The 23575-nt window shown below is 38.2% G+C and overlaps 1 protein-coding gene across 1 annotated transcript in view; it reads right to left on the minus strand.

Moving 5' to 3' along the window:
* Atp6v1a (ATPase H+ transporting V1 subunit A) overlaps positions 1-22867 on the minus strand; it is a 47863-nt gene extending 24996 nt beyond the window's left edge. Inside the window, exons 1-3 of the mRNA XM_051191520.1 lie at positions 22844-22867; positions 4483-4577; positions 2225-2353 (exon numbers count right to left, since the gene is read on the minus strand). Of these exons, the coding sequence (XP_051047477.1) occupies positions 2225-2353; positions 4483-4564 (211 nt within the window). The 5' untranslated portion in view covers positions 4565-4577; positions 22844-22867. The remainder of the gene's footprint in view (positions 1-2224; positions 2354-4482; positions 4578-22843) is intronic.
* Positions 22868-23575: the final 708 nt, after the last annotated feature.

Consider the following 23575-nt stretch of genomic DNA (forward strand, 5'->3'; position numbering starts at 1 on the left):
GGATACTTTGTATCTTTCAGTAGGATGAAACCTACTGCATATTTATGTTTACCTCCTTGGAATTTTAGCCCAGTAAAACACCAAAAGCTCAGCCTCCCAAACATTCACAAAGCCAGTGACAAAAATATAATGCAAACAAATACTGTAAGTGGCTAGTCATGTCTGGTGAAGTATCTGTTACTCCTGTGTGAACCTCAGGATGTCCCGGAACTGCCTGAATCTGCTGCAGCTGCCCGAGTACCTCTGTAGTTAGGAGTCACAGGGTCAAGAACAGAAGCAAAAGCCTCTCACTAATTCATACTGAACACACTGTTGAAGTAATCTTCTGTAAATAGTGATACTTACACAAAAAGGTCAAACATTTTGAGAACAAAGGAAATGCTCTAGAAAGAGAAAAAAAGGCTAAAATTGAGCACAGTGAATCTGCCTTGTTCTATACTATTTACTGACAGATCAATAAAACTTTCATTGAGATTAATTTAGGAATGTCTCCCAAAATTAAAAATGGCTACAACACTGTTTAAAAGAAAGACTACAGATCATCAAAATGTATATTATTGAATACGAAGTCATGATAATCCTATATGCTAGAATTACATGTAGCTATAAAAAAGGAGCAAGAACATCTATGAATTATAGTAGGTCATTATCAGTATCTGATAGAAATTTTATTACGCCTACAATGAAATTCAAAGAATTTCTCACAAAAATCCCTTTCTCTAGATTATGTCATTAACCATATTTAACTCACTATCCTCATCTTCTGCAATCCAATTATCTTAAAATGGTTAACAAAAAAAGACTAGTATATACACTATGCTATCTTATGGGAAGAAAGGGCAAATACTTATTTGTATTTGTAAAGATATGTGATTTAAATTAGAATAAAGTAAAATGACATATATGGATAAAAATGCCTTAATGAATCCCATTATTTTATATGCTAAGGCAAAACAGGAGAAACCTAGACATACAAAAGAATACACAATAATTATAAGTAATTATCAAAGTAGTTATATGTGTCTTGAAATTGGCGGGATAGAGGCCAAAAAATGTAGGGAGTATTGTCACTTCATACATTTTCATTAACTTTAAGTCTACAAACCATGTGAAGAAGAGAACAACTATTAGGGTGTGTGCTCGCCATGTGTGAGGGTCTGTGTTTAATTACCACCTATTCTTCAGGTAACTAGATAAGAGATAAAGGGACATCAATAAACATTCATACACCCCCAAAACTGTTTTAGCCAGGGCTTTAAGCCTACAGAGGCTCCTAATTTGGCATTTGGCTCTGGGGCGATAGCTCAGTTATTAAAATGCTTGACCCAATCTTCAGAAATGTGTTAAAATGTACATTCTTCCAATCTCAGCCCTGGAGGGGCTGGATGGGATTCTTGGGGCTGGAGAGCCAGCAAGTCTAGACTATCTGGCAAGTCCCATGCAAAATGAGAGCTCTTGTCTCAAAAAATATTGGGTGGCACTTGAGGTTATCTTCTGGTCTTTACCCACATGTGTGCCCACATGCATGCGTACCTGCACACACATGAACACACAGAGACTTCCAAGCTTACTTAGCATTCGTTTACCGTGTGTGTGCACGAGTGCAGGCATGGAAAGGAGAGGGCAGCTTTGGGCCGTCAGTTTTCTCCTTCTACCTTTGCTTGAGTCCAGGGATCACACTCATCTTGTGGGGATCAGCACCAGGCACCTTCACTTGCTCCGCTATCTTACCAGTCCCTCCTCTATCTTCACAGAAAATTGGAAATAGGTTATTATGCATAAAAGTCAGTTTTGTAGCAATCCAATGGTAAGAAACTTTTTATGTGCTAAAGCTATAAATATTATTCACTAAAGATTGAGAATGGTAAATGATCTATATTTATTATTTTAAATAAAAGTCATGACTGGGTAATTTTAACTATGTAAACCAATATTATCATTCTATTTACACTTCCTTCTGCAATATAAAACCTTCTAAACACATTTCCAACTGTATTCCCTGAAGTTTGTGACACCATTTGTTAAGAGCAATGAAAATTCAGAATGTAATTCCAATTTCTTAATTAAGAGCACTATTTCCAACTAGCTCTTTTAAAAATATATTCCTTTATGATTTGAACATCTCTCGTGCATTGCCATTGGTTATTATTGCTTCTTCTTTTGCCTGAAATCCTTAAACTCTGACACATAGAAAGTGGCAGGAAATTGAACAGAAAAAGGATACAAGTTTCTTCATACACCTGGATGGTAGCCATGTCACCTTCCAATCGGATAATCTCTCCCACCAGTTCGCTGTGACCCACTCGCACCAACTCATACATAGCTGCACCTGCCATGTCACAAGCCGTAACCACTGTAAAGAACGAGAGATTGTTGACCCAAAGTTCTGTGAATAATTAATTTTAACACCCAATAAACCCAACAGCATGCCTTCTCATTTATTCATAAGGAAGAAAAACTCCAACTATGGAGTAACCTTTATAGTTTTACATAAAGATATATATTTTAGTTAATGATACAAAGGAAACAAAATAAACTTTTAGGCTAAAGTTATTGACTTAGCAAACTAAGCACTTGAAGTTAGGAAAACTCTTAACATGTAGTACTGAAGTATGTTTTGAACAGCCAGAGTTACTTTAACACATGCAACAAAGGGTTTTGGAACCATAAGCAAACAACAAACAAGCACCTAACATTGGAATATAGAACCTCAGGATGTCATACAGTAACTAGTTTATTGTGCTGTTATCCCTTGAGAGATAACAATAAAGCAAGATTCTTGCCTCTCATTATTTTAAACCAGTGATTCTAAAGTTTCCTTAGATGTGGACCTTTAGAACCTTTAGTAAACTGGTAATTCTAGAATTAAAAAATAAAATCTTATACCTAGCCAGATGGTATGCTTTTGGGAAGCAGAGACAGGAAGATCAGGTTTCAAGGTGGGCCTTCCCTATATATATATATATATATATAGCAAGTTCAAGGCCAGCCCAGGTTACTTGAAGCCTCACATATGCATAAACCATTCCTTTTATTAAACAATAGGATGTTTATAGTCAGCCTCCTGTCACTGGATAAACTTTCAGTTAAGAAAAGACCTATTTTTAAACTTTCTTTCACAAGCAGGAGCCAGAATTAGAACTTGCTATTTTGGACCATGCTGTCTAGCAAGCAAAAATTATTTCTCTGGAAGGAAGAGAAGGGTGCCACATTTATAGAAATACATAAGAATAAACCCATTCTTAAGACTTAGCCTGTGATACAACTGATTGCAACTATATGATAGGGATGATTGCAGTGGAAAAGGGTGTTTAATTAACCTGCTCTAGAAAACTGAAGATTTATTAATTCCTTACTTACCTCTATATCTAAAATAGAAGAATTAAAATGCCTTGAAATATCAGATAATGAATTTAAAAATCCCATTTCATAAACCCCAAAGGTTTTCTATTACAGTGGTTCTCAACCTGTGGTTTGTAGCCCCTTTTGGGGGGTGGGGTCACACATCAGAGATCCTTCATATCTGGTATTTAGAAGTTTGATTCCGGAATAACTTTTGCTTGGGGTCCCCAGGCATGAGGGACTGTACTCCACGGGGGCAGCAGTAGAAAGGTTGAGAACCACTGCTTTACTAAGAAGTACTTAGGAATCAAAAAGGGATCATCAAAACCAATGAAATGTGCACTCTTGACTTCTGGCCAATGAGCCCAAGCTCATTTAATTCTTGGAGAGAAAAAAAGTGGGGCACAATAACTAAGTCTTCATTTGTGAAACACCAAGAGAGACACCATCACGTTCACTGTGATCAGAAGAAGACAAACATTATAGCATAAAACTTAAAGGACAGATGATTTTTATGTCACTAGAAAAAATAACAATGAGCAGATTGTACCTAGGAAACTGTAAACCATATTTTTAGTGGGATACTAAAAAAACACAAATACTAAAATGAGATGATTCTCTTAAAATACAAAGCTTGACAAAATGGATATAAAATTTAAAACGACTTTCTATTCTCAGTATCAGGCCATCAGACTTCTTCCTCTCAAGTAGCCAGTTGTGAGATACCTGCACCTATCATTCAGATAGAAGTATAAACACAGAGAGGACAAGCTAACATTACTAAGAAATGCTCTGGAGGTCATTAGAGATCAACTGAATACTTATTTTATGTAAGGCACTGTGTATTAAAAGCTATAAACCTTAAAAGCTTTTTAAATTTCAAATTTAACAACAACAAGAAAATAAGCTATATTTCCCTGACAAGCGTGGTATCACAAAGTTGTGCCTCAATGACAGACCATCAGATGTACATGACTAGTGCTTGATGAACCATGACAATGGCCACATTACTCATTAACATAGTAACCAGAAGATCTTAAAGTAACAAACCCCTTTTGTGGATCAGCAGAAACCTGGCACCTTGGAAAAACACTGATCACATGAGGCATCCTTGCTCTTAAAGGACCACATATTACTTACCAGGACCTGAGACTCCATGAACGTAACCAAATGTGCTTTCTTTATCTTCGTCACGTATTTTGGGGAGCTTGGAGAAATCCATTGTGTTAATTTCCCTAAGACAAAAAAAAAAAAAAAAAAAGTAAATCATAATTACAAATTTACAAATTCTAAAACAAAAGAATTAGCACAGATGGTATATTCTAAAGTAATAATATTGTTTCAGAATAAAATGTAACATAAACTTACTAAAATTTGATTAGAAGTACCCCATTCTTGGATAATACACCATTATATAATAACCAAACTGCATTTTTACATTTCATGCTCCATAGAAAATGTTAAAAACCTCCAGTGATGTATTTAGCCCTTTAAAGCCCATCTCCCTCCAATTACTCTGAATCATTCCATAAAGTCTCAGAGCTCTGTGGAGGCTGTTGCCTTTGTCTCAAGAGCTTTTCTGCTAGGTTACCTAGCCCTGTACCTCCTTTAGGCCTCTATTCAAATGTCATCTTTTTTTATGAGGTTGCTCTAAGCATCAATTCTGCCCCCTCCTCTATTTTTCTATACTTTTAAAAATCTTATTGAGGGTTTTGTCTTAACATATGTATGTGTACTACATGCATACCTGGTGTCTGCAGAGGCCAGAAGGGGTGTCAGATCTCCTGGAACTGGAGTTATAAGCTGTTGTGAGTCACTGTGTAGGGGCTAGGTACCAAATCCAGATCTCCTGCGAGAGCAACACAAACTTGTTACTACTCCCAGTCCCACCCTTGATTTATTTATTTATTTATTTATTTATTTGACAACACTTTTTATAATGTAATGAAACAAACTAAGTATTTTACATTAAAATCTAGGTTTAAAAATGGCTGGGGGCATTTTTCCTTTTTTTTTTAGTAGAACACAGAACCTGTTAACATTAGTTCTGGGACCAGCCTGTGGTACACGGAAAGAAATCCTGTCTAAAAACAAGAGAGGACACATAAAACAACACCAAAAAGGAAAATCAGCGATGGAGTCTGGAGTCTTGGAGCTGAGAGTTTATTTTGGGGCTGCTGATTTAATAATTACTAATGACTGTATTAGGGAGATGGAACAAATACTTAGATTTGTGAAAAGCTAAATAATGCCCTCCAGTCAACTACAAACTTGGTCTTAAATCATATAGTGCCAAGTCATATACATTTAGTAAAAGTTCAAAGTCTACAATTTTCGTGAAGCTATCTTGAAGTTCAGATAGCATTGTGTACAAAGTAAGAAAGTGTGAGTTGCAAAGGCATTCCAGAAAATATTCAGGGACAGCAAACAGACCAGCCTGGCTGGTATAAAAGTTTATGTTAGGGCAACAATAGGGAATAAGTATGCAAAGATATAGGATACTAATTTACAGGTCTCTATCTGAATGTCAAGGAAACAAATGTACTTCATCCTGTGAACAAAAGGAAATGAGTGAAGACTGAAGGAAGAGTGGTGTTCTGTTGCTCAAACACATTACATCAGGGGAGAGAGTGCAGAGAGGATGAAAGACTGAAAACTATATACTGAATGTTTACTGCGTTCCTCCCAAGAGAAAGGTCCTGCGTTAAAGCTAGAGAATAAAAGCTGCAGCGAAACATGTGACTATTTTCAAGGAGCTTTTGCTGGTTTACCCAACTGTACTATACAGAGAAACGATCTAAGTACTAAAACTATAAACACTGTATTGGGAACAGAAGAGAAATGCATTCTAACATAGAGAATGTGGGTCAAGTGTGGATCAGTATGGATAAACCACATATACAAAAAAAAAAAAAAAAAAAAAGGTAGCCAGAAAGCAAGTTTTGAGAGAATTGAGTCCAGATACAAAAGAACATAGACAGGAAAACCAACTCCTGAGCTTTGCTGAGTATGGCAACACTGAGGAGTGATTTTCATTATTTTTGGAGATGCTACACAATCACTTTTATACCACATACAACCTGTAATCCTTTAGCCAAGATATCGAAAAGCTGTGTGGAGACTACAGGTATATCTTAGGTGTTATTCTTCAGGAGTGTCTCCCTTGCTTCTTTGAGAAAGGGTCTTTCTCTAGGACCCAAGGTTTCCAAATCTGCTCAGGCTAGCCAGCCAGAGAGGCCCAGATATCCACCCATCTCAACCTCCATCAGCAGACATAACATACTTGACTTTTAGTGGGTGGATGCTGAGAACTGAACTCAAGTCCTCATCCATGCACCACAAGCACTTTATGAACTGAGCTATCTTCCTAGCCCTGAGAACAAGATTTTCAATAGAATACCATATAACAAAAACAAATAAACAAATAACCTTAAAGACAACATATATAGTTAGGAAATAGGTTGTCAAAATCTTCAAAACAAGAGGACAGAAAGATGGCTCAGCTAAGTCTTCCTGCTCTTACGAAGGATAAGACAGGTCACAACTGCTCACAACTCCAGCTCTAGGGGATCTGATACCCTCTTTTGGCCTCTTCAGGTACCCACTTACATACAAATATATACAAAAAGATTCTGCAGGGGCTGGAGAGATGGTTCAGTGGTTAAGATAATTTACTTACTGCTCTCACAGAGGAGCTAAGTTCAGTTCCCAGCACCTATGTGGTAGTTCACAACTATCTCTAAGTTTAGTTCCAGGAGATCAAGTATCTTTTCTGACCTCTGTGGGCTCTGCAGGTATGCGATGTGCACACAAACACACACATACATACATACACACACACACACACACACATACCCCTTCAGAGAAGTCGACATGGTAATGAGGTCACCATCCAGACTAAGTTCTTTCCCAGTGTGGGTATTCCCTATATTAGTGTTTGTGATACATGATCATTTGCCCAGTAAAGTGGAAACAGCTCATGCTTCAGTCAGCTGACTTAGGGTCACTTTTAGGTTCCTCTAATGAAGGAAAACATAGGTAAATCAAAACAAGAATCACGCTACCATCTATCTGAGAATTGAGACTTAATTACAGATTTGGTCAAATGTTCCTTGTGAAATGAGGAATGCTCACAAACATTCCCTTACCAATGCTACTTGAATAGTGTCTCAATTTTGAAAATGCCATTTACTTCCCAAAATGCCTTCTTTCACAATGGTATATCTGGTTGCCTGTGCATCCTCCTGAGTGCCTTCTGTTGTTCCTTGCTCTAAGGCAGTCTTTTTACAGCCCCTCAGTCCTTGGGCTATCCTTTCAGAAAGTATTTCACCATATTTGCATTGATTGCTTTCAGAATGGAGCAACAGAAATTAAAAAAAAAAATGCTTCAAATATTGTGTAAGTGTGAAAAGAATATTATTTCAGGTAACCTGGATGCTTCCTTGTCTTGTGGGGCAGAGACCAAGGATTTGAGTCAAAGAGGTGGAGCTTATAATTTTAAATTGTGGCATTGGGAAAATCAAATTGTTTTGATTGTCCTGTTTCATCTGTAGTAGCTGACACTGGAAAAACATCAGACTACACGGTAGTGCTTTCCTGTAGATAGCTCAATTTTCCCGGGGTACAGAAAGGCCTTGGAAGGACTTCATGAGGCAAACAGTATCTTTTGTAATCTTTATATAGATAATTATAGTCTGAGTCCTTTGAACACATGAACAATGATTAATGGAAAGAAGTCAAATGGATTTTTCATTAGTCAACTGTCTTGTGGGTTTATCAGTCAGCTGGATAAGTATAGCTACCATGGGAATTTTGGTGACCTATACTTTTAAGCTTCTTTTCTTTTTAAACATTCAAGGCATATACTAGGCATTAGAAGCAATAACATTAAGATAGTAAGATAGTGGGTGCTGGAGGCCCGCCTTTAATCCCAGTGCTCAGGAGGCAGAGGCAGACAGGTCTCTGAGTTCAAGACCAGCATGGTCTATGTAGTGAGATCCAGGACAGCCAGGGATACACAGAGAAGCCCTGTCTCCAAAAACACAAATAAACAAAAAAACAAAACAAAGAGCCTAAGTGACAACACTACGTATTTATATTTACCTCTATACAACTTGTCACCAGACGTACATCTTTGTTTTTATCTGACAAGTGCTTTTTTATTTTATTTTTTATTTTCCTTTTCCCGAGACAGTGTTTCAGTCCAGGACAGCCAGAACTGTAATACAGAGAAACCCTCTCTCAAAAAAAAAACCAAAACCAAACAAACAAATAAGTCAACCAAATATGCTATGGCTTCATGCTGCATGTAGCATGACTCGGTTATCCCTGCTGGTCTCAATTATACAAAAAAAGAAATGGAGGACTAGCAGTGCTGGGGACATGACAGGAATACAGCACTTGCTTAAGCAGGCTGGAGTCCCTGGGTTAGAGCTCCAGCACTACCACCCACAGAATATGGGGAAAAGTCAGGAAGAAAATGTGGCATACATTGCTACATTCACAAAAAAAAAAACAAAAAACAAAAAAAAAACCCAACTCAATGGTTACATTAAAATTTACCTTTAGGTCCTAGGCTCCTACTTTACTTAAGGATAAAAAGAAAATACAATTTACAACCAAGATACCCTTAATCATAAGTTATAGCCCCCACTATATTTGTGGGGAAAAAAAAAAAAAAAGGAATCTGTGCTATAGAAAAGGGAACAGTCCAGAAGGTAGCAGAGGCACCATCTGACTACTGAGTCATCAGTCCCCCCCCCCCCCCCCAAGCACTGCAGAACACTGCAGTGACAAGTAACGCCAGAGGCTGCTTTCCCATCTCTGTCTTACAACACACACTCCTGGTTAGTGCACTGTACCTAGAAACGTCTTTTTTTTTTTTTTTTTTTTTTCTTTTTTTCTTTTTTCTTGAACCTATTCCTTCTACTACCACAGTCTGAGCTGGAGACAAAAAGGTGACATAACAGATAATACTAACATTCCAACCCAATTCACATACAAATCTGACTCACTTCACTGAAGTGTTATTTAATGTAACATTTAAAAAAGAACACACTAATTCATTAAAAAAAAAAACAAAAACAAAAACAAATTATCTTTGGAAAGCACAGGCTGTTTTTTTTTTTGTTTGTTTGTTTTTTGTTATTTTGTTTATAAAGAAAACCCAGCAGATGTCAACCGACTACTTAGTTTCTTTCATTATTATTTTAATTGTATGTATCAAAAGGCATACAATGTGACAAGTCAATAACTGTATGCAGTATATAACAATCAAATCAGGACAGGTAGGTAGCCTTCCAATGCTCCCATTTCTTATCTGATTTATTCCTAAGACAGGGTCTCATTGTGTACACAGCTCATCTTGGTTTCAAATTCATCATCTCACAGTCTCAGCCTCCAGTGAGTTGGGACTATAGGCATGTGCCACCTAGCCTTATTTTCATCTGCAATTTTCCTGCATAGAGAAAAGCACCCTGACCTGTTTAATATTTTTTTTGCATGCTCAAAGTTATAGGATAGATAGAATTCCAGGAAAAAAACAACAACAACAAAAAAAAAACTTTACTTTGGCCAGGTGGTAGTGGTGCACACCTTTAACCCTAATACTCAGAAGAAAGAGGCAGGCAAGATCTCTGTGAATTCCAGGCCAGCCCAGTCTATAGATTGAGATCTAGGACCGCCAGGACTTTGTCACAGAGAAGCCCTGTCTCAAAAAACCAAAACAAAACTTTAATTTGGTCATTTCTAATGCAAACTACCACTGCTAGCTAGTCATCTTGTGAAGTACTTTCTTATTCATCTAGTTTTATCTGCTCAGCACATCTGTCAGAAATAGTATATGGCAAGTAGTGGCACACACCTTTCATCCCAGCACTTGGGAGGCAGAGGCAGGTGGATCTCAGTGAGTTGGAGTCTAGCCTGGTCTACAAAATGAGTTCCAGGACAGCCAGAGCACACACCTTTCATCCCTGCACTTGGAAGGCAGAGGCAGGTGGATCTCAGTGAGTTGGAGGCTAGCCTGGTCTACAAAATGAGTTCCAGGACAGCCAGAGGTACACACAGAAAAATGAAAACTGCAAAAATCTATCTCATTGTGCATTCTTAGGTCCCTCTTTGTTCAAATTTTTGGGAAGTCTATCATAGTAATTCCAGTTCCTTTAGCAATGACTTCCTTAGAAATATAGCTTGTTTGGGAATAGTCTGACTAATTAAAGGCAAGGAAAATCTTTTAGGAGTTTCTGAGAATTTCTTTTCTCTTTTAGAAAACACAGCCTATGAGAAACAACACCCTCCTTTGGCAGCTGGTCATCTATCTGCACAGCATGTCTGAAATGTAGCAACACTCTGGGGTTTTGAAGGGAGCTAGTTTGGGCAGACAAGGCACCTTGCACAGATGACAACACAGAAGGACAAAACATCATTGTTGCCTTTTTACTGATCCACTTCATTGGTCATTTAAGAGAAAGTTTCAGGAACAAATATTTTACCCGTGTACACATTCCATAGTATCATTAAAACAGAATGAATAGAAGGTCATTAGTGAAATAGTTTATGAAAATTACTAAAAATTCTAAGGAAATGTATAGACAAAGCTGGGATTCAAAGAGTAGAGAAACCCAACAAAATTACAGGAGGCAAGCTGGTCTAATGGGATCAGGGAACAGGGTGACACACAAGTGCATGCAGACTTACCACACACACAGACACACACCTACTTCAGCCTTGTTATCAAAACAAAAGCATTTCTGAAAATGAAGACATAAGCTGGGAACAGACTTTCAATTTTACCAGCTAAATTGGTTCAAGCACAGTTGTTAGCCTTGCCCACAATCATTTTTAAAGCATTACTAGAAAAGGCCATAAATTCCTTTCTTTTTGCATATTGAAACTACAGCCATATGGACTTAAATTATGCACAACTAAAAAGTACTATTACAGGGCAATGGAGATTTAGTGCAGATCACTTGAAGAGCTACCTTAGAATGTCAAGGAATGAGGTTCTGAATTAATGGTCAAAAGAATAACCCATAATCACCAAAAGGAAGCAACCTAAATTTATTACTAAGGAACATGGGAAGCAGCTAAGCCCTTCAAGAGGTTTAATTTTGTTGTGCTGTAACACCTTGAACAAAGGTACCTTAGGGAGGAAAGGGCTTATTAGGCTTACAATTCCATGGTCACTGAGGAGATATCAAGGTAGAAATTCAAGCAACTAGTCAAGCTACATTCCTAGTGAGTGGGGGGCAGGGGATCACACATGTGGCTGGCTTATCTGTATTTACCTAGCTTTCTCTTGTTTTACAAAATTCAGAATCCCTGTCTTAAGAAACAGGCAGCCCACAATTGTCTACTTTAATTAACAAAGAAGACGATCGCCCACAGTCATACTTACTGCCCACCTGATCTAGATAAGTCCTCATTAGGAAGGATCATAGTCCTGGTGATTTCAGGTTGTGTTAGGTTGACAGTTAAAACTAACCAGCACAGTGTCTCATGTAGATAAAAGAACCTCTATAACCTAAACTGAAATACACGATCATGGTAAAAAGTCCACAGACATTTTTCAATTCAGTGGGCAAGAAATCTGTATTTCTAGTAGTTTGTCCAAGTATATTCCAATTAGTAACAGCTACAGCTTATTTATTAAGTTGTTTGTGGTTGAGAAACACTTGGTCATCCGTAGAGGTTTTAAATGGTGTGGTCTACTAAGGAATTAAAGTGGTGTGTGCTTAATCTTCAAAAACGCTATTGTGCTGCACTTAATTATCCATTACTACAATCATAAATCTGTGAAGCAAATCAAGGTGTGGTAGCACACTTCTCTAATCCTTGAATTAGGAGAAAGGGCAGGAGGAGCCCAAGGTTAATGCTAGCCTGGGATACGTAGTGAGATCCTATCTCAAGAAACTAAAAAGCAGAGCGGTGGGATGGCTCAGAGGGTAAGGGTCTCAGCCTCCAAACCTGAGTCAATCCCTGGCCTGGCACTGGCACGGGGAAAGGAGAAAAGTGACTCCCATGAGCTGTCCATCCTCTAACGTCCACATGCTCACTGGGACATGCATGCACTCACCATCCACATGCATGTGCAACACACACACACACACAGTAATTTAAAACATTTAAAAGAAAACAAAAAAGCAGCTGTTCAACAATGCCCATCTTAACTGCTGGACTGTAACTGCCAGAAAAACAGAGGCACCTGCTTTTGTCAAAGAGCAGTAGAGCTGCTCACATAGGACACAAACACCAGTATTATTTAGTTACAGTCTTGGCGGGGACACGAGTGAAACAGGAACTCCTATTCACTGAGTGGAAACTGATAGCCCTTAGAAATGGACTGGGTACAGCTTGGCCCAATGCCCAAGATGTTTTAAAATCAGCACTTCCCTGGGGCCAAGGCTGAAGACAAATATTATCACAGAATAAACTTCTGAAATAGAAGTATTATTAAACATCTTAAAATATTAGGAAAGTCCTTTTTATTACGTATATTGAATTATTAAAAATTTAAATGTAACATTTCTATGAATAATTTTTAGTGGTTTAAACTATTAGCCAGAACACAAATAATTCTATAATAAATACAGAGTCTAAAGTCTACTATTTGGCCTAGTATTATTTAAAACTTTACATTCAACTCAAAAGGCTATGTATGTATAGATGGAAAAATGAACAAATGATATTTGACAAAAGTGTAATTCAACAGAGAAATACTGCCTCCAGCAAGTGACAGTAGACTAAAAAGCATGCAAGATCAAAAGCCAAAGCCAAGATTCTCCAGTCCAAACCTGCCACATACAATAATCAACTGAAACCTCTGATCCCAGCCCTCATGAGGCAGTGGCAGGTGGATCTGAGTCTGGGGTCAGCCTAGTCTACACAGTGAATTCCAGGATAGCCAGGACTACAGAGAAACCCTGTCTCAAAAAACCAAAATAATATATCTTGGATGAGGATTTAGGAAGATCCTATCCTATTTTCAATGAGGCCTAAGGTTTTGTTAAGACCCAGGCCATGTTCTAATACTTTAGATACAATGTTGGCATAGTTCAGTGATTCTAAAAGGCAGAGACAGAGTGAGAACTACTTCTTGTTGCTTTGTACTGCTCTTGCTTAAGGCAGTCTTGACTGTAATTTGTACCCACAGCCTAATTATCTCTGTTTCTGCCTGTTTCCCAACCCTTATATTCCCAGTACAACATCTTGGGAAGGATGAGATCATGTTTAAAGTAAACACAAACACACATCAATGAACAATAGCAGATTCTGTAAATGTACATTCCCTCCCTTAGGTATAGTGGCTGAGACCTGAGCAGATTCATAGCTTTGGTGGGTGGTGGTGGCGCAGAAGGCAGAGCCAAGCAGATCTTTGAGTTCGAGGCCAGCCTGGTCTATGAAGTGAGTTCCATGATAGCCAGAACTACACAGAGAAATCCTCTCTTGGAAAAAACAAAACAAAACAAAAAACCCCAAACGAACAATGCTTTGGGTCAAATCAAAGAATTTGGTGTCAATCAGATTACCTGCCTCTTAGACTCTTAAAATGTGCTTCATTTCAAAAAATTTATGGCGTTTGTAAATAATGTGAATGAAGTCCCTCACTGGTTCATTGTATTTATTACCTAAAGCTAGGACTCAAGGGCTGCTGAAAACACAAGCTATCATGCTAAGCTGTTTACAGTACATAAATGAAATGCCATACATAATTCTTTTGACTCATAAAATCAGCACCTTTCATAGTTATTTATTAAGAACTATAGATTTTTACTCTTTGGGTAATATAAGTCCCAATTTAACATAATGAAACTCCAATATACAAAGTCAAACAAACAGCATTTTAAGTTGTAACCAGAATATTATTTAGTGTTATTTAGAAGTCATAAGCCCAAGCGTCTTATTCTCAAATTATCATACTGGTTCTGTACAACTAAATGTGTGCTATCACATGGTAGCTCACACACAATTCAGGAAAGTCAAATTCATTCAGCAATCCAGTCTTCTAAATACTCAAGCTAAAATACTCAAGCAGCCTCAAGCAAATCACTGAGGACAGAGCTGAACAGATTCTGTGCGTCCCTAAGCAGGAGAACAACATGGTGATAACTACGAAAACTAAAAACATAATTCTGTTTTTCATGCAGCTATCCCATTTCTAGGAACTTATTATGTGTGCACAAATGTCTTAATATTATTATGTAAAGATTGGGATGTCCATTGATATGGAGACTAGGGACCGGTGAGATGGCTCAGGCCTTGCAAATTTAGTGATCTGGGTTTGATTCCCAGATTCTACATAAATGTGGAAGTAAAGAACAAACTCCATAAAGTTGTCCTCTGACCTCCACAAACCACCCTCCATAACACACACACACACACTCTGTAAAAAATATAGAGACTAAATAACTAAATAAGAATTTGTGAACTTAATGGCATTAAAACTGTAATACCTGAAAAGGTAGTCCCTGAGTTCAAATCCCAAGTTCCACTATTTATTAGCTTTCTTTATATTATTGAACATTTAATCATCACATGCACAATTTTCCACATTGGTTAAGTGGCGACAAAGATAAGCATCACCTTAGAAGATTGCTATGAGGCATCCATGAGTAATCACAATTAAAGTATTAAAAGACCTTGCCACTTGCGGTGGCACATGCTGGTAGGGTCTGCTGAAGAGGTGGAGGTAGAAGAATCTAGAAAAGGCCCAGAGATGTTCCATATGACAATGATGACTCATCAGAGTAACTAAATACTCAATTAGTATTTAAAAGGAAGCTTTAACTGGATGAGGGAGGCTCAGAATACTATTCTCCAAACCATCTATCATTTTCTATTATAATTTGAAACAATGTATCAACTCCTAATTCTTAGAAGAGAACTGAAGTCAGGCTATGTGTGCAGTGGCATGAGTCTTGAAACCCAGCACTTGGGAGGCTGATGCAACAGGGGCTTCAAGTCTGAGGTTAGTTAGGGTTACACATCTAGGGTTACACACATGGAAGGAGGGCTTCACATGTCATTTTCACCATGCTTATACGTGTATTACCCATTTAATTTAAAAGAATTGCAAACTTTTTGTTGTTTGTGACACAAAACATACACATGTATAACATTAACATAATAAAATTTATTGCCTAACAAAAAGTTAATAAAAAGGAAAAAAATAAAAAGCAGCAGGATGAGACATAATTAACTGGTATTTTAAATGTGAGACAAACTCAACTCCAAACCATCTATCATTTTCTATTATGATTTGAAACAATGTATCAACTACTAATTCTTAGAAGTGAACTGAAGTCAGGCTATGTGTGCAGTGGCATGAGTCTTGAAACCCAGCACTTGGGAGGCTGATGCAACAGGGGCTTCAAGTCTGAGGTTAGTTAGGGTTACACATCTAGACTCCATCTCAAGATAAATAAATCAACAAACAACATGGAGTATTAATTAACTGCTAGTTTAAACTTTGCCTTTTAAAGATTTAGAATTTCCTTTTTATGTGTATGGATATGTGGGAGTGTGTGCGTGTGTATGGCAGGGCTGGTGAAGGGTAGAGGACAGTCAGGATCCCTGACCTGGAGCTACAGGCAGTCACAAGCCACTCAACACAGCTGCTGGGACCTGTATACAGACATCTGTTGTATCTGAGGCATGCCTCTGACCAAATCGCCCAAATTTGCTTTGAGGTTTTCTTAAAGAAAGTTAGTCATGTAATCTGGTGGATTACAAGTAGACTTTTCTTACAGTGTTCAGGTCATATGATTAAGTCAGAAGACAGAAACTACACTTGTGCAATATGCTTTACATTTCCAAGGAACAAACTATTTTGGAGCATTTAATACCAACACCAAAAAGAACATGTCAATTTGATCCTTATCCGCTAATATCTATCATTTTTTGGTACATTTACATGACAATTTCTTATTACATGCCCAATGGTTATCACAAATAAAATTAAGAATTTCTGGAGTTATCAGCATAATTTATTCACTTCCTTCTCCAATACCTAAGACAAAAATGTTTCAAGTAACTGTCATTGTCTAGCCACATCAAAAATTATTTTTTTATCATGTTAATTCTCCTTTAGCCTACCTGGCCTTTTGTTTCTTAAAAATATAGTTTTGTTCTTTTACTACTTAACAGAAATACTGTGTTCATTGTAAAAAAAAAGTGAAACAAAATAATGGAATGTTTATCTACCATCCACTAAAAATTTGGTTATCATTCTTTCCCATGATTCCCTGTACACAGAGTCATGTGCAAACACATGTGCATGTCTTACTGTGGATACTCTCTACCTCTTCCTCCTCTGCAATGTTGACAAGACACACAAAACACACAATGTCTCACATGGTTTTGTTAAAAAAAAAAAAAAAAAAAAAAAAAAAGGAATCTTTTATTATATACATTTCCCTATATTTTGCTTTTATCACTTAGGGTACATGTTGGAAATCCTCTCAGCATATATTTAGAATTTCTTGCAAGTTATCAGGAAAGATTCAACTCCTACTACTGAATGACTTCATAATATTTCAGAATATGACTTGCCATAATTTGCATAATACTTCTACGACTAGGTGTTCCCCTATCCCCAGGATTTTGGCACTGTCAACATTGTGGCAATCAACATCCTTACCAATATGTTCTTGCTTGCTTACTGATGATTTTATTTTCAAGGAAAAGATTTCATGGAGACTAATGGGAGAATGCATGTATTTCTAACACTAATACTCGGCTTACTAAACAAAACAAAACCAATAAAGAACAATTCATTTCTCTACTAGTATTTATGAGACAGTCTTTCCCACACATCCCTGCTAGTATGGTTTGCCATTTAATTTTTACTAGTGAGAGACATAATATTTCACTGTTAATGTATCAATTACTAGTAAGGTTATAGTTGTCACATTGGCTGAATTTTAAGCTTTTTCTCCTGGGTACTGTATAGTTCTATAGGGTGGAATTTTAAAAATTAGTAACATTTCTTACAAATATTAACTCTTCACTTGTATGTATTTGAAGTGTTTTCTTTCAATCATTTGTTTCCATTCCTGTTACAAAATTATTTCTACATAGTTTTATATGCCTATTTTTTTCCTTTCATAACTTGGAGGTATTCCTCCTTGGTTATGTTCTATAAATAAAACTTGACTAGTATTTAAAATACCTCATTCACATTTATGTCATTAAACAAACTGAATTAGTGTTTACTACAAAAATGTGCTTCCTCTCCTTACTTAAGTATCACTTTGTCATGATGGAAATTTCCATAAGCACCAGGAATTACACACACACATACACACACACACACACACACTCTTACATATATATGAGACAGAATCTCATGCACTACAAGTTGACTTTGACATCAGGTGTGGATGACCTTGAATTGCTGATCTTACTCCCACTTCCAGATGATAGCATGTGCCACCATCCCTACTTTATGTGGTGCTGGGGATCAACCCAGAGCTTTGTGCATGTTATGCAACCACTCAGCTATTTTCTTCTATTTCTTAGAAAAGAAAATGTCTGTACTTCATATTTAAGCCCAAAAGTACATATTCAAAAGAATAAACTATTTTGTTAGGAGTAAGTCAAAACATTTTTATATAAGATACTCCTGAGATTTTAAGATGAATATTTCAATGTTCAAATTTAGATCAAATTTTAAAAATTACAGCTGGACCTAATAGCACAGGTCTGTATGCCACCTGCTTGGGAGGATGAGGTAGGAATCTAACATATTCAAGGGCCACCTGGACAATTTAAAGGAACCCTGTCTAAGGATAAAAAAGGTGAGACCAGGTGTCAGAGGAGGTGGTGTATGCCTTTATTTCCAGCAGAGGCAGGTGGGTCTCTGTGACAAAGTAAGTCCTAGGACATTCAGGGCTGTTACACAGGGAAGCCCTGTCTTGAAATCCCCTGTATCCCACCCACCCACCCGTATCCCTGATTAAAAAAGAAAAAAGAGTGAAATTTAAAATACTTTCCAGAAATTAAATGGGAAGCATTCTTATTGAGCACATATCACTTATCAATACACAAAACTGCATGAACATACACTTACTATATCCTAGTTACCCTATAGAGAGTTGACATTAATGATTAATGTAAATATTCAATTATCTCTTAGTAAACCATTTTTTTGTTATTTTGCCATGATTAAAGAAAAATATAATCTCACAAAAGCAGTTTCAACCTTTATTTTATTTATTGATAGTTCCCATTGCAAAACCACTCATCCTATGACTCTCTGAAGAGTTAAAAAGATTCTTACTCTAGTTCATGACCATACTGTACCTTATATGGCAATACAGGAATAAAACTTTAAAAGTGGAAAAACTGTTTCTGGAAAATCAACTCCACACACTAATGATTATAATAAGCATTGGGAAAAAATTTAAATATAAAAAATACTAAACTATAGCTAAAGGGGGAGATTATGTTGATAAGTTTAGAGTCTGTTTAAATTTGTGGTGGCACTTGAGCCTGCAGTCCAGTGACTTGGGAGACTGAGGCAAACTGACTAGCCTCAGACCTGGGGTTTGAAAGCAGCCTGAGTAACAGCATATGGCCAGTCTCAAAGAATAAAGCTATAAGAGTTTTTTTGTTTTGTTTTGTTTTTTGTCTGTATTTTTTGTGATAGACCTACTTCAAATTCTAGTCCATTGACTGTGACACAAACCTTTTATTGCACATCTCGAGTCTCCCTAGAAGTTCAGTATATTCAACTGAAACATATGTCAATATAATTAGTAAGAATTTCTGCTGGAGTGGTGGCATACGCCTGTAATGCCAGCACTTAGGAGGGAGACAGGGGGATGACCATGTTTAAGGCCAGCCTTGGCCTCTGTTAAAAAAAAAAAGTTTATAAAGTGTGTACTAGACACTGTACAGTCATGATCAACTTTAATAATACCCATGGGCTAGATTTAAACATAAGAAAACTTGATTTTCAGTGCCCAAGGTCAGACAGGTAATAACAGGAGAGGCTAAAATCTAATTCCAGGTCTCTCCGACTAGGCTTTCTACTCAGGTAAAATTTGAATTGTATTGTTTCACTCTCACATACCATGTAGTTTTAAAACTACTTTCAAATAGAATATGTAAGACTATCTCATTCAATTCACAATACCATCGGGAGGAAAGTTTCTTAATACAGAACTCTGAAAATGCCAGCACGAGCTGCACTTCAAAGGGCATGTGACTAAGACAGAGAAGCTGAATGAAGATCCTCTAACTTTAGTGTTAAACCATTTGCAGTTTATGTACAACCATTCCCCCCCATTTAGAACAACTATCCCTGCCCTCTTCTACTGAATGATAACCATAGACCTTTTCAGTAAACATAACACACTGTGGAAGTAAATTAGTAACTGCATTAATAAAGTCCACACAATGTCTATGTCTATTCTATTTAGTGTTTGGAAACTTGAATTAAAAAGTTAGTACTTAGTAAACAACCTCGGAAGGAACTACAATCTGAGAATTAAAGTGGTTTAATTTCCTTGTTAATTGCTCAACACTCATTCAGTAAACAACCTATCAGGGACTTCAGCAATATGTTTGCTTGGACAGGTCCTTATCCACTGCAGCATCCTTGGGGAGAAGACACAATAGAGACGGTATCCTTTAACTGAAGGAATTTTTACAGCTTACCGAGGACTACTGAGTTGACAGGTATAAAATTTAAGTAAAAATAAAGGAATAGAAAATATTGTGTAGTAGCCTAAGGAACTGACTGGCTACCTTGGCCCAAAGGAGAATACTTTTTCATTGTGATGATACCCTACAAAGACAGTGAAAATAAGAAAGACCTCGTAGTGGAAAAACCAAAGGGTGTTAGAGCTCCAACCTTTACATATTACTTAGTGGAGGACTTATTCCCCCAATACATTTCTGCATATAAATCTCTCTCCCTTTTGAAACATGGTCTCACTGCTCTAGCTGGTCTAGGATTCTCTATATAGATCAGGCTGGCCTTTAACAGAAATCAGCCAGGCTCTGCCTCCCAGTGCTGGGATTAAAGGCATACACTACCACACTCAGACACACATAAGCTATACAGTATCAGAAATGCCTTCCAATACTCTAATCCTCTATTTGTGTGCGTATAATGTCATACATTTTTCACATTTACTCTCCATTGTTATTTAATCACCGATTCCTGCTGCTAATCTCCCAGATTTCATCAGTAGTCTAAGTTACAGCATCCTCAAGTTCCCTACGATTGGAACAATTAATTGTGAAGTAAAACTGCAGACTCATCCAATCTCTTTCTGATGAACGTCTCCTCCGCTAGTACCCAGTGCTTTTAAACTGGTTTCCTCTAGTCCATTTTGGTGCACCTGCACAGCACTAGTTTGGACTTCCAAAGCACTTAGGAATTCTGTTTACTTGGTGGAATGTCACATGGGCAGGAAAGGAAAACCATTTTTCCCTCTTTTCTCAAGAGATCAGAACCTCAGTCTGGAGAAAAATAATGGCTAAAACTGTATTTCAGGAGATGGCTCAGTCACTAAAGTGCTTGCTTTACAAGCATTGAAAATCCAAGTTTGGCTCCCCAGCATCCATGTGAAAGTCAAGTGTGTTGGTGCTCCTTTAACCTCAGTGCTCAGGGCAGATGGAGACAGGAGGATGCCTGGGGCTCACTGGCTTGCTGAATCAGTGAGCTAGCCTACCCTAAGAAAGGGGATGGGGGGGAGAAAAGAGGAAGACACTTCCTGCATGCACACACATGCAAATAAAAATGGCAACAAGTGAATGCCATCCATACCACAGGATAATGATTTGCAATGAAAAGGAATACACTATTTAAGAATCTATATTTATGCTTGTTATATAAACATATCAATAGCTACTGTCTAGTATGGATCACAAAATGGTAAAATTGTAAATACACGTATTAAAACCACTATAATTTTTCTGGGCAGTGCAAGGTCACCCAGGTAATATTTTTAGTAAAAAGTATCAAACAGGCCATTCTTTCTATTTTGTTAAATTGCTATCATTATTTTAGCTTGCAGCTCTCGTTAACAAATACGATCATGTAATTTCAGAAAACCTGGGAGGGGAAAAAATTAATCTGACAAATCATTGTAAGACAATCATTCCATCTTATTCCTCAAGCATTCATGGTGTTAAGAACCGTATTCCCAATCCTCAACAGATTTTAAAAAAACACAGATTCTTTAATTACATTGCTTAGAACTAATATTTAACTAAAAACCTGATTTCATATAAGAAAATGTATAATCTAAATTATAAAAGTCAAATGTGATATTTTGTAAGGACTTCCAATTTAAAACAAGGAACTTTCTAAGTTTGCAGAATAAATAAAAGAGTTTAGCCCCAAACTGACAAACATTCCTTTCCTAAAGCTCTTTGTTTGATGTCAAAACATTGGCTACTACTGTGCATATAAAATGGAGTACAAAGGGTTGTGCAACCCTATGTGCAAAATAATTCCTGTATTTTCACAATATATTATACACCCAAGTCAGGAGAGGTCACCTTTTTTTTTTTTTTTAAACAAATGCAAACGCTAATTAAAAACACAAGCGTTACTCCACAAATTTAAACTGGCCAAGGAATTGACTGGGAGGGGCAATTATGGAGGATTTAAGAAAAAAAAAATGCCTAAAAGCGAAATGATGCCACAGGCAGAAAATATGAAGTCAGTAATGTCTAGGCTTAATCTTCCTGCTTTTAAATTATAGCCAAATGAATTTACATTTATTATATTTTCAGCTTGATCAGTTTCGGAAGAATTACTTCCCTTTCGGAAAAACCTCGTCACTTTCCCATAAGCCAGCCCAGGTCTCCAGCCCAGGGAGGCAACACCATCTTTCATTGCCTTCCCATTCAACTGAGCCTGTCGCAATACCAAACACCCTGCTCTGAAGATAGTACAACCGCTTTCTCTCCGAAAAGAAAAAGCTATAAGTCCTGGGGTAACCCTTCCAGTCTCATCCGGAGCAAGTGAACACTCACTGAACCTCTCTGCAGGGATGTCCAATAAAATCCTTAGAATCACCGAGAACACACATTCATAGGGAAGGTCTTCAGTGACTCTGCAGTGAGGGCCGTATCAGTGACATTCCCTCCCAAGCCTGTCTCACCGGAGACGCCTCTGCCTCCAGGGGGTTCTCCTATCTTCCTGCTCATCCGGCCGAAGGCCTTTACCAGGGAAGGAGCTTTGGGGGAATGGGACCTGGAGGTGGCTGCAAATCCCGAGTAATAGCTAAAGCAACCCTACCACCTGAAGCCCCAAAGACTCCAAATAGGGAACCATAATGGCCGCACTCGCTCTCAACCCAGGGAAAGGTGGGCATCATAATCCCTCGCCAGCGGACCACGGGGACGAGCCAGGGGTCCAGAGCTACTAGCCAGTGCAGGATGACAAGGGGGAAGGAGCCCCAAGCACCGCAGGCCGCCGTTCACATTCCCCAATCCCTTTCTCCTCTCTCCCGGTCAATCGTCCCCACCAGTCGCCAATTACCTGTCGCACCTGACCTGCCGGGGCGCGAAGTGCAGAATCAGTACCTAGATGGGATCCAGAGGCTCTGTCACTGAGGGAGGGGAAGTCTTCAGCTGCAAGGGGCGGGCCGTGCTAATCATGTGACCTCAAGCTCCACCCTGCTTCTCCTCCCCAAGCACGCTGTGCCTCTCGACAGTGTTGGATCTTAGCGAATCGCTTGGGTATTAGTGGTCCCGCGGTTAATGAACGGGTTATTTCCCTTTTTCACTATGACTGGGTTATAAACTACAGTACAGAAAGCTGTACTGCATGGCAAGGGTTAAAGTGCATTGCTAAGGAAGTGACGTTAAGTCACGCTCTAGGGGCCGGAAGTGGCGGTGGAGTCCCGCCTCTCTAAGTCCCGAGTTAAGGTTCTGGCTGGAAAGCCTAAACCTGTCATGTGATTAAAAAAAAAAAACGTGGTTTGCCTGCTGGAAGATAGCCAAGTTATCCGGGCCCATCGTTACCTTTTGCTTTTGAAAACACATTTACTGCAGGTCTCCACAGGCTTTGTTACCTCGAGAAGAAACCCGTTTTACAAAAGCGTTTGAGGCCACAAGAGCGTTTGAAGGTCACTGGAGCCCTAGGAAGAAAGGGGGCGGGAGAAAGACTGATCGTGCAGACTTGAGAGAAGAGAGGGAAGGGTGGAAAGATCCGGCTTCTGCCGCCGGAGCCTACCGAGCAAGCTCGGCGGGAGTGTCGCAAGGCTGGGCG

The sequence above is a fragment of the Phodopus roborovskii genome, unplaced genomic scaffold (assembly GCF_943737965.1).
Source record: "Phodopus roborovskii unplaced genomic scaffold, PHOROB, whole genome shotgun sequence".
NCBI lineage: Eukaryota > Metazoa > Chordata > Mammalia > Rodentia > Cricetidae > Phodopus > Phodopus roborovskii.